The 11508-nt window shown below is 59.4% G+C and overlaps 1 protein-coding gene across 1 annotated transcript; it reads left to right on the top strand.

The window, feature by feature from the left end:
- Positions 1 to 1021: 1021 nt before the first annotated feature.
- FBXO2 (F-box protein 2) lies at positions 1022 to 6130 on the top strand (the record flags this gene model as incomplete). Its single annotated transcript, XM_082832460.1, has 6 exons — positions 1022 to 1043; positions 4047 to 4421; positions 4880 to 5009; positions 5081 to 5176; positions 5628 to 5766; positions 5996 to 6130. The coding sequence occupies 6 exons, from the start codon at positions 1022 to 1024 to the stop codon at positions 6128 to 6130; spliced, it is 897 nt and encodes a 298-aa protein (XP_082688586.1).
- Between the last annotated feature and the right edge of the window lie 5378 nt (positions 6131 to 11508).

An 11508-nucleotide genomic window follows, 5' to 3' on the forward strand; every position in this document is an offset into this window, starting at 1 on the left:
GACTGGAGAAGGGGTGGGCGATGGGGAGCGGGCTTTCCTATACCCCCACCCCCATCCCCGTGGCTGGGCTCCAGCCCCGGGTGTCCCCGCGCGCCTTCGACTTCCCATCCCTCCTCGTGGCTTTCAAATGTTTCCCAAAGTCTAGGCTTGGACCCCTGCGCATCGATGGCGACCCCAGCTCTGGTTCCTGCTCGCGCCACCTCTCGAGGCCGCGCCGCGCAACCCCGCCGCCTGGGCCTTGTCCGCGCGGGCCTCCCTCGGCGCACTGCTGCTGGGCCCGGAACCGCCGAGCCCGCCCGCCCGTCCGGCCCCCGCACCCCGCGTCCCCGCCCCGGCGCTCCCCGCGCCCACTCCCGCCGGTCACCTGCCCTCTGCCACCGCTGTGCGATCCCGCTCCGTAGCAGGGGCTGAGCCAGCCTCCGCCTGCGGTCGCCGGCGGATGCAACCCCGCCCCAGCCCGCCGAGCCCCGCCCCGGCCCCGCCTCCACGGCCCGCTCCGGTCCCCGGCCCGCGGGGAGCACCCGGCTTGGGGTGCGCCCCCCACGGATGTAGGAAAATTACCTGGGGCGGGGCGGTGTCGTGCCGGGAGGAGCCTCTGCCCACACCCTCCGCATGACCCAGACTCTCCCAGCCTCCTCCCAGCAGCCACCCCAGGAGGGTGCTGGGAGACGCCCCGAATCGGACTCCCACCCGCCCCCATTAAAAAAAAAAAAAAAAAAGAAACGACTCCCGACCTTTCTTGGCCTCCTGGGTCCGCCAAGGAACCGGGAGCCTCAGGCCTCGGGCCGATCGCTCCGGACTGTGGGGCGTCCCGGCGCGGGGCCAAAGGCGGGGCGGGGGCGGAGGCGGGGGCCTTTAAGAGGCGCGTCCGGCCGGGACCCGACCCAGACGTGAGCAGCGCCTAGACTCGCCGTCGTCGTCGTCGCCGCCGCCGCCGCCGCCGCCGCCGCCGCCGCGGGACTCGGACAGCCCGCCCGCAGCGCTCCGGGTCCTCCTCCTCTCGCGACAGCGCTCTGCAGCGATGGACGGAGACGGTGACCCAGGTAGCCGCCGCCGCCGGATCCACTCGCTCAGCCCTGGAGGGGTGACCGGGGCAGGCGGGCGAGTGCTACGGAGAGGGGGCATCAGAGAGCGAGGGGGCCCCCATACACAGAGCGACACACTTTCACCCAAGCAAAGCCCTTGAGACAGTCTCAAAGGAGCACAGTCCTCTGTCTGGTGTCTTGATCTGCTGGAGGCCTTGAGAGATGATAGGCAGAGAGGGAGGACTCCCGGGTCCCATTTACCCGGGAAATAGCGTATGAGTAATCCCACGTTCCCACCTCCTGAGGGTCTGTTGGACCCGGGTCTGGGACCTATCTGGGATGGAAGAGGCCACAAGCCTTTTTATTCCATCAGCTTCTTCCATTTGCCAACTCTGGGCCGTGAGATGCCTGAATCTCCATGAATTTCTTGGGGTTACTGGCTTCTCCTCACCCCATCCCAGCCTTCCTCCTGGGATCCCTTGTCTGGAGGGGCTGTCCTTCCTTTGGGTGGCTGGATGCCCAGTGGGAACCAGGCTGGTGGTGAGGGAGAGTTGGGACATCAGCTCTAGCCGATGCTCAGGGCCCTTTGAGACTGCCCAGTCATCTTGTCTGGCACCAAAGGTCCCCCGCTCCCCATCTCTAGAACTCTCCGCTGGGCCCGTAGGGGTTGCCTGCTGAGTCGGGGTGGGCACAAGACCTGCCCCCGCCCCTTCCTCACCAGGCCCATCTGAGAGTGGCCAGTTGCTTGGGGAGACAACGGGAAACAGACTGCTGCTCACTCAGGCAGCCGAGCTCCCCACCCCACCCCTCCAGCCCTGAAAATCCTGCCTCCTTCCGCTCTTGCCCCCAATCCGTGGCCCCCTTGCCCCACCCTTTATAGGGCCCCAGAATGGGCTCCTGCTTCTTCCCAGGGCCCAGCTATTCCCTGGACTCAGGGGCCCAATCCAGGTGAGTGAATAAGCCTCGGAGGCAGCTTCCAGGGGCCAGATAACTTTCCGAAGGCAACAATGTGGGGAGTTGTGTGTGCTCAAGAGGGGGTGGGGGGGCCTGTAATCAGATCTGGGGCCTTGAGTGCCAGGCCTGGGGCCAGGAGAGGGGACTGGGCGAGGTGCACCTTTCGGGGGAGCATCAGGTGTCCACCAGGGCCAGGGCAGGGCAGGGCAGGGGGAGGGGTGGAGAGGTGAGGGCACTGGGCCCAGCTCCCCAGAGAGCTGTGGGCAGCAAGATGGGCAGGTGACATGGCTTCAGGGCAGGCATTTTCCTCTCCGCCATCCCACAGTTCTGCGGTGTGACGGGAGAAGTCAGTAAGACTCTCTGGGCCTCAGTTTCCTCCTTGCCAAAAGGGAAGTGTGAAGCCCCACATGATAAAGATGTGGCAAAAAAAAACCCCCAAAAAACAAAAAACTAACAATGAAGGGAACTGTGCTGAATAATAAGATTCACTAAGATGTACTGAGGACTCACTGTGTGCTCTGGGCTCCAAAGATGTAAACCCTGATTGGGCTCTCAGGGGGCTGAGAGTGTGGGCAGTGGGGAAATGCTGCATGTGAGGAGGTGAAGGGCTGGCCGCCCAGGTTCTGGCAACACCCAGCCTTGGGTCTAGGCCCTGCTCGTTCCTCCCCTGGTGCCTGGCCTGTTTCCACCACCACCTTGGCTTTCCAGGGCCCAGCACTTAGGACTCCCCCACCCCCACTGTCCTAGGTCTGAGAGCAGTGGCCTCCCCCATCACCCAGAGTGGCTCTGTCACCTCCACACTGTCTTTCCCTCCTCCACTCGGTATCCACTTATTCAAGGCTTCAATGGCCCAGCTGAGGCCAGCCAGGATCCAGGAGACAGTCCAGCCCACAGCTCCTGATATCAGTCCCTCTCCTCATAATTTGGAATGCCCTTGCCCCCTCCTCAGAAGAGTTGAACATCAGATGACTGTCTGATTGGCCTGGGATTACCCCCATTTTACAGACGAGGAAGCTGAGGGCCAGGAATAGGAAAAGGAGTGAAGAAACCTTCTTTCCCAAGCACTTACTACATCTCCCTATTTGATATACATGTTCTCTTTTAACGAGCTTCCCTCCCCCATCCCCAAGCCCCTGTTCTCCCTTCCCTTCAGGCCTCAGATCCCCGCATCCCCTGCCTGAATACCAGCAGTGTGACCTTCGGCAGGTCACTCCCCATCTTTGAACCTGAGCATTTTCATCTGTGAAATCAAAATCATAACCCTCAACGCAACGAATCATTTTCTCAGGGCTGTGATGGTTGAAGGTGGCTCTGGAGCCAGACTGCCTGGGTTCGAATCCAGGCTCCGACCACTCCTTTGCTGCGTGATCCTGGGTGGTTTTGCCTCTCTGTCCCTGTTTCCTCATCAGGGAAATAGGGATGGTGATAGGGACAACCTAGAAGAGATGCTGTGAGGATTTAAAGAGTAAAAATTAAAACGCTCAGAATGGTGCCTAACACTTGCTAAGTGACAGGGAGCCAGGCAGGGCGCCAGATGCCAAGCATGGGGGATGAAGCAGTGAGTTTCCCAGACCCGGTTCCTGCCCTCATTCCCTCAGTCTAGTCCCCGGGAAAGGTGTTTATAAACCGTCAAAGCCTTGGACAAAAGCTAGGAAGGACGGAACTCCCAGCGGTGAGGTGAGAGGATGCTGTAGTAGGGGAAGTTGGGGAGGGCTCCCCTGAGGAGGTGACCGGAGCAGGGATCTTAGAGGGCCGTTGAGAGGGCTAAGGGGCTTCATTGTGTCAGGAGTATCATCAGTTCCTGCTGTCGGCTCAGGTATGGGGTTTACTGGCACTGCAGGGGAAACTGAGGCCTCTGAGGCCACTCTTCAGACTTGGAGCTGATCTGTGGCCCCGGGCTCCTGGGCCTCCTCCACAGGGTCCCAGGCTCTGGTCACGGAAACTCCGGCGCCCGCTGAGGACTGTCCGAGCGCGGGTGGGGGCGGACGCCTTTCACATCGCGGCCGTGGCGCGCGGCGGGGGCAGTCTGGGGGGAGTCTCAGCCGCGCCCCGCCCGCCCGCCCGCAGAGAGCGTGGGCCAGCCGGAGGAGGCGAGCCCGGAGGAGCAGCAGCAGGAGGCCGGCGCGGAGGAGGCGAGCGGCGGGGAGGAGCGGCCCGAGGACGAGGGGGAGGAGGAGGAGGCCGCGTACCTGGACGAGCTGCCCGAGCCGCTGCTGCTTCGCGTGCTGGCCGAGCTGCCCGCCGCCGAGCTGGTGCAGGCCTGCCGCCTGGTGTGCCTGCGCTGGAAGGAGCTGGTCGACGGCTCTCCCCTGTGGCTGCTCAAGTGTCAGCAAGAGGGTCTGGTACCCGAGGGCGGCCCCGAGGAGGAGCGCGACCACTGGCAGCAGTTCTACTTCCTGAGCAAGAGGCGGCGCAACCTGCTGCGCAACCCGTGCGGGGAAGGTGAGGGGTCGCGCCCCGTCAGCCCGGCCCGGGGAGCTCAGCTTCCCCTTCTGTACCGCGGGCAGTAACAAGGCCAGCCTGCTTTGAGGGGTGGATGAGATAAGGCGCTTGGCGCAGCGCCCAGCACAGAGTAGCCCCAGTACAGACTGTAGTATTATCCTCCTGTCCCGCTCCGGGGCGGGGGAAGTCGGGGAGGCGGGCGGGAGTTGTCTCCCTCCCAGATCCTTCCACCCCCCAGGGAGCTGGGGCAAGACAGGCCCCGCGGAGGGCCCTCCTGGGAGGGAGAGAGAAGCTGGGGACAAACAGGAAGTGCTCACCATTCACGCCCACCGTCGTCTGCCCACCGCGGCACCATTCAAGGACCACGTTCATCCTCCCCCCACGATAGGGGCAAGAGCCACCCTGCCACACCCTCGCAGGGGCTGGGTGACCAGCGTGGGGCTGTGGTGTTCCTACAGAGGACTTGGAGGGCTGGTGCGACGTGGAGCACGGTGGGGACGGCTGGAGGGTGGAGGAGCTGCCCGGAGACTGCGGCGTGGAATTCATCCACGACGAGAGTGTCAAGAAGTACTTCGCCTCCTCCTTCGAGTAAGGAGAAGGGGGATGGATGAGAAGGGGGGGAGGGGACCTCCACTCAGTCCTAACCCCCAGTCTCCCAGGTGGTGTCGCAAAGCGCAGGTCATTGACCTGCAGGCTGAGGGCTACTGGGAGGAGCTGCTGGACACCACTCAGCCGGCCATCGTGGTGAAGGACTGGTGAGCGGCCGTGGGGGAAGGGGAGCGGGGTTGAGGGGCGAACTGGAACCGGCTACTCTGCTTGAGAGACTGCTGCCTCCCTACTCTAGAGCTTGCAGTCACGTGACCATGGGTTTTCAGGAGAAGGTGAAAATCCATCTCCCCTCCTGAGTTTTAAATGTTGGCAATTTTTTTTTGTTTTTGTTTTTTAATATCCACCTGCTGTCCCAACAAAAAGTGTCCCTGTGGGTTGGCTTTGGTCCCAACACTGGGTCTGGCCCATCTGGGGTTTAGTCCTTGGGTTTGGGCAAGTCACTTTCTCTCTCCGGCCTCGGTTTCCTTATCTGTAAAATGGGAACATTGGTATTACCGGTCAGCAGGGTTAACTCCTGTAGAGGGTTGGGCCCAGAGTACCCGCTCAGCAGGGCTGAAGCCTTCCCCGGGCGCTTCCTCCCTCCCTCCCTCGGGGCAGGTACTCGGGCCGCAGAGACGCCGGCTGCCTGTACGAGCTCACGGTGAAGCTGCTGTCAGAGCACGAGGACGTGCTGGCCGAGTTCAACAGCGGGCAGGTGGCAGTGCCACAAGACAGCGACGACGGTGGCTGGATTGAGGTGAGCTTGGAGGCCCGGGGGCGGTGGGGCCGGGTCGTGAAAAGCCCGCCCACGGCCCGTGTGGGCGGGGCAGGGTTGGACTGGCCGAGAGGCTTGGAGGGGGGACGCTGCGCTGAGAAATCCAGGGGGCTAGACGAGGGTCAGAGCGCCGGGGTGGGGTGGCTGGGGGAGGCCTCGGGACTCCGAGCCTGACCCTCCCTCCCCCTTCCCCCTGACTCCCCACCCACAGATCTCCCACACCTTCACCGACTATGGGCCGGGCGTCCGCTTCGTCCGCTTCGAGCACGGCGGACAGGACTGCGTCTACTGGAAGGGCTGGTTCGGGGCCCGGGTGACCAACAGCAGCGTGTGGGTGGAGCCCTGAGTGATCCCTCCTCCAGCCTCCCCCAGCTGCCTTGGAGGGCCAGAGGCGCGGGGGTAGATAGGGCTTAGTCGGTAGCATCCTGACCTTCCGCACCCGGCGCACTCCTCTCCCGTCCCATGCTCGAAGACCAGCCCCCTCAGAGGGAAAGATGGGTTTTGTTGGTATATATTTGCATCTAGAAAATAAGATGGGTGAGGGCGTGGGCCTACACTGGGCCCGCCGCTGCTGAATCCCCTGCACCTAACACTGTGCCTGCCACGAAAATGGGCGCTCAATAAATATTATTTGTCGGAGGAAGGAATGAATGAACACAGGGATGAATGAACTCCCCTCCCTTTGTTCAGTCTCTGTCTCTTGAGGGCCCCTGGCCCAGCCTGGAAAAATACTTGGTGGGGTTCCAGCTGCTCTGGTTTCCAGGGGCCCTTGGGCGGGTGCAGAGCCAGCCGGGCCTGGTCCCGCCGGACAAAGGCTGGGATTGTGAGGCCAGGGAGCGGGGAGCTGGGCCTGGCGCCCGACTGACACCCAAGCTGCCCAGAAGCCAGAACCGAGTGTGTGTGTGGGGCCCCCCTCCTGGCCTCTCTTGATCCCTCTCCCCGTTTTTTTTTTTTTTTTTTCCTGAAGGCAGGATGGTGGGTGGTGGCAGCATCTCATCTAGGGTACCAATTCTCCTGGGCCCAGGGATGGATGCCAGTGGCTTGAGGTGGGGGATGGGGGGGTGACAGGCTGGGGAGCACAGGAAGGATCAGCTTGGTGTCCCTCTTCAGTTCATGCCCACTTCACGCTGTCCTCCTTGGCTTGGTATTGGATCGGACAAGAGTCATTAGCATCTGGTCTCATTGGTCATTTTCCAAGCCCTGCCCAGAGGCTGGCCCCTGGTACTGGTTTGAGGGGAGGGGTGGAGGGGAGGGTGTGGTGCTAGGCTCTGGACCAGGAACTCCCTTTCTGGCCTCCCCAGCAGCTCTCAAACCCAGCCCCCTCCCCAGGACTCTCAGCTGCTGGTCTTGGGGGTGGGTGAGGGTCTGAAACATCTCTCCTCTCCTAAAGGATGACCAATAAAATCTCCATGCCCCTCCAGCTTTCCTTTGATTCTGAGCCCTGATGCCACCTGCTGGTCAGGTGGGCTTGCAGAGTTTAAGCTGGAGCCTGCCTGCATTTGCTCATTGGCTCATTCATTCACTCATGATTCCTGACGCCCCAACCAGGGGCCAGGCCCAGCACAGGGTCCTAAAGTTGCAGGGGTAAGTCAGACACTCCTTGTCCCAGGAAGAGTCACCAGCTTGGCCACATCGAGGATGGGGCTTCTGGGGAAGGGATATAGCCAGTGTCACGGGGGCCTCCAGTCTAATGGTGGAGGCATAGCCCCTGCTCTGGGAGCATCCTCAGTCAGACAAGGAAAGACAAATCCCTGAGGACTCCCGGTCTGATGGTGGAGGCACAGCCCCTTGTTCCATGAGCACCACTGGTCCTTTCTAGGGGTTTTCACAGTCCAGTGGGAGAGGCATCCTCCACACCCACTTGAGTGGCCGATCAGACAGGAGAAGCGATGCTTCGCCCTGGGAGCCCAGTTTGATGAGGAGCCATGAAGGAAGTGGGTCACCCCCATGAGCTCCCAGGTTTATGTGCAGGAGTGACAGGCAAAGCAGCGCTGTCGGGTGAGGAGGGCCTAGGATGAGCGTGTTGGGAAACAGGTGGGGATGAGTCAGGAGAGGACCAGAGCCCACGCCTGGGCTGAAGGAAGAGGCTGGATGGAGAGGTGCGGTGGATGTGAGAGGCCAGGAGTCTGGGTCCAGGTGTCCAGAGGACTGGATGTCAGGGTGGGAATATGGGGGGCATGAAAGGTGCTGTAGGTGGGGGGAGCTCTCCCCAGGAGGCATTCAGGAAAGAGGGCCATAAGGAATCTGCGGCTCTGGGATGGAGATAGAGGAGTTGCAGTGTCTGTGGCCAGCAGTCAAAGCCAAGGGCACTGGTGAGAGCTGGGAACAAGTGTGGAGTGAGTCAGGAGAAGGCCCAGGGAAACCTCAGCTTCTGGGGCCACGATGGGGGAGACGCAGCAGCCAGGGAGGTGGGGGGCAAGTGTGTAGGAGGATGCAAGCCCAGCAAGGCCGCCTCCAGCCAGCTGCCGGCTCTCAGAGGAAAGAGCCAGGAGGCCAGGGGCCAGACTCTCCCCCGAGGGCATGGGGCCTACAGAGGAGACCTGAGGGGCTTGGATAAGGGGGTGGTGCCGACCGCCCCTGCGTGGCTGTCACCGGAGGGACCGCTGGATACGCTGGTGGTGTTCAGCTTGGGAAGACGAGACAGCTCCTTGTGGGTCATCCGAGGGCCGACGCTGGGGGAAGGGGGGCCCACAAGGCTCACTGTGCACAGGGTACGTCCTGTCACACCACCCCTGTCACCCAGCTGAATATGGGGAAGGGGACAAGGGTATCGCTACCCCCTTCTACACATGAGGAGACTGAGGACGAGAGACTTTCCTGGCATGTGACACCCAGAGTAACTGGAGAAGCACAAGCTCTGATCCAGGTGCATCTGGCTCCAGAGAGCGTGCTCCAAACCCTTCAGTTTTACTGGCCCTACTCTAAAGGGCAGAGCCAGGCAGGCGTGGAAACTTGACAGTTACAGGAGGCAGCTATCACCTTCCCTCGAGGAAAAACCTACACGCTGTCCAGCAGGGGCCGCCTCAGGGCCCTGAGGAGTGTGGAAGCCAGAGATGGCAGAGAGGTCGGCCACACGGCTCAAAGGCACCAGAACGTGATTAAGGAGAGAGAGGCCTGCCTGGCCCCTAAGATCCTTTCTAATCAACCGATGTTTTTGAGCACCTACTCTCTGCCAGGCAGGGATAAAACAGACGAGGCCTCTGTCCTCCTGGAATATACAGTCTAGATGGAGAAACATCAACACATGCAGTTAAATAAGTAGGATAATTACCAACATGATATAGCACTTAATAGACATGCCTGGCACTACTCCAAGACCTTTGTATATATATTCATTCATCATGATAACCTTCTGAAGCGGGAACCATTATTATTTCCATTTTTACAGAGGAGAGAACTGAAGCACAGAGAGATAAAGCAAGTTATCTGAGGCCACACAGCTAGGTAGTGGTGGAACTGGAATTCTACCCAGTCACTTAGGCACTTGACCTCTAGAGTACAGTCAACAAAGTAGAGAGTGAGGGTGGGAGTGCTACTTTGGTCCAGGTGCTCAGGGAGGATCTCTCTGAGGACGTGACATTTGAATGATGATGAGAAACCAGATATCTGGTGGAAGAACACTGAAGGAGCTGTAAGTGCCAAGGCCGTGAGGTGGGAATGAACTTACTTATGGGTCAGAAAGGCAGCCAGCATGGCTGGAGCTCAGTGAGCAAGTGGGGAAGTGGTTTGACATGAGGTTGGAGATGTAGGCAGGCAATCCTGAGGGTTTCCTGAGCACCAACTGTGTGCTCTGTCTTATAAAGACTACAAGAAGCAGATGTGATATCAGTGTCCTTTCAGGAAAAACCTTTATCTAGCAGGAGCTGGGTTGGGGAGTCAGATTTCAGAAGCTTACAGTTTACTTGATGAAACCAAATTTCCCATGACTAGCAGGATGAACAGGATGATAATGATGATGGTAGTGAGGACGACAGGCGTTTGCTGAGGCCTTACTGGTGCCGATTCCTGTGCTACGCACACAGGCTTATTTAATCTGCTCAACGGCCCTCTCTGGTAGATAGAGATATTCCCATTTTATAAATGAAAGAGCTCAGACTTGGATGTTGGGTAACTTGCCCAGGGTCATATGATGAGTAAGTAGTTGAGCTGTCCCTAGCCACTTCTCTGTGGTACAGGGTCAAAGATGCGCACGTGCCAGAGGACAGAGCTAGGGCAGGAGGAATGGAAAGAGTTGGAAATGACAAGGACTGTGGGGCTCCAGGGCTTCTCTGCATATCATTGCCCCAGGCAGAAGGAGGAGCTATTTTGGTTAAGGGATCAGGGAAGGTAAAATGATTTTTCTTTTATTGATTGATTGCCGTGCGGATTGCAGGGAGTTCCCCCACCAGGGGGAAGTGAAAGGCCGGAATCCTAACCACTGGACCGCCAGGGAGTTCCCGAATTTTCTTTTAGACTTCTTGGTGGAAATCTATTTAACCATTCTGAAATGGATAAAAGTCCCTCTTTCCCTTTCTGATCTGTTTACTTTGTAAATCTGGGTTTTTGTATACATGGTATAGCTTATCTGGGGACTTAGAAGGAGGAGGGAGGGAAGGACCAGTTCCTCTAAGCACCACTAGGTGTCAGCATTGTCAAGGGAGTCCCCTGGCAGGGCTGGTTAGGCCCAGTTCTCTGCAGAGGAAGGGGCCTCAGAAGTCAGGATTTGAATCCAAATCCTGATTGCTTTCCATTGACTGGGGCTAGGTCTCGGTCCACAGAAGCTGAGCCCCCTGCCCTGCTTTGGCGCTGCTCTTATGCCAGAGGCTCCTGAGAGACATTTAGGAGGCTAAGTCCTCCGAGGCCTGAGTCCTCTAAGACTGGAAAGGGCTGGTGGTCTCCAGGGATCCAGCCTCAAACGGGTCTGGGGGCCTCACCTCCCCCCCCCCCCGAGTCTGTCCCCACCTCAGCAGAACTCTGGGCCTTCCTCGTGGCCCCTTGCCTGCAGTGAACACAGAACACCCAGGCAGATCCAATCCTTATCTGGTGAGTAATGACTTTGCTATTTTTTTCCCCATAAATTAAACCTAATCTTGTGTTGACTCTGCTGAACAAGGAGAATAATGAAGATTAAGATGAGATGGGTGCTTCCCTGGTGGCGCAGTGGTTGAGAGTCCGCCTGCCGATGCAGGGGAGATGGGTTCGTGCCGCGGTCCGGGAAGATCCCACATGCCGCGGAGCGGCTGGGCCCGTGAGCCATGGCCGCTGAGCCTGTGCGTCTGGAGCCTGTGCTCCGCAGCGGGAGAGGCCACAACAGTGAGAGGCCCGCGTACCGCAAAAAAAAAAAAAAAAAAAAAAAGATGAGATGGTATTCATTCTCCTCCAACAAAAGCCAATTAATTGTCAGCAGGATTACCGCCCTAAGCCAGGAGCCGCCACCAGCTCTGCAGATGGGGTGGGCAGTGCCGGGGGCATCTCCTAGTGCTTCAGCCAGGGTCTGTTGGTGATGCAGCAGGAAAGATTTCTGTTAGATGTAAGGAAGAACTGCCTGGATTAGGGAGGGGGCTGGAGGCAAAGAAGTGGAGATGAAGAGCATGGACCCACCCACCCAGGTGATGTTTGTAAGACACAGAGGGAGGCTCCGGGAATTCCTGACCCCCTACACACACCAGGCATTTGCTCCCTGAGGTCCCAGTGCTCTCTCATCACTCCCCCATCTCCATTCCAGGCCGCCTGGCACCCTCCCCT

This window comes from Leucopleurus acutus, assembly GCF_964270905.1.
Source record: "Leucopleurus acutus genome assembly, chromosome: 2".
NCBI lineage: Eukaryota > Metazoa > Chordata > Mammalia > Artiodactyla > Delphinidae > Leucopleurus > Leucopleurus acutus.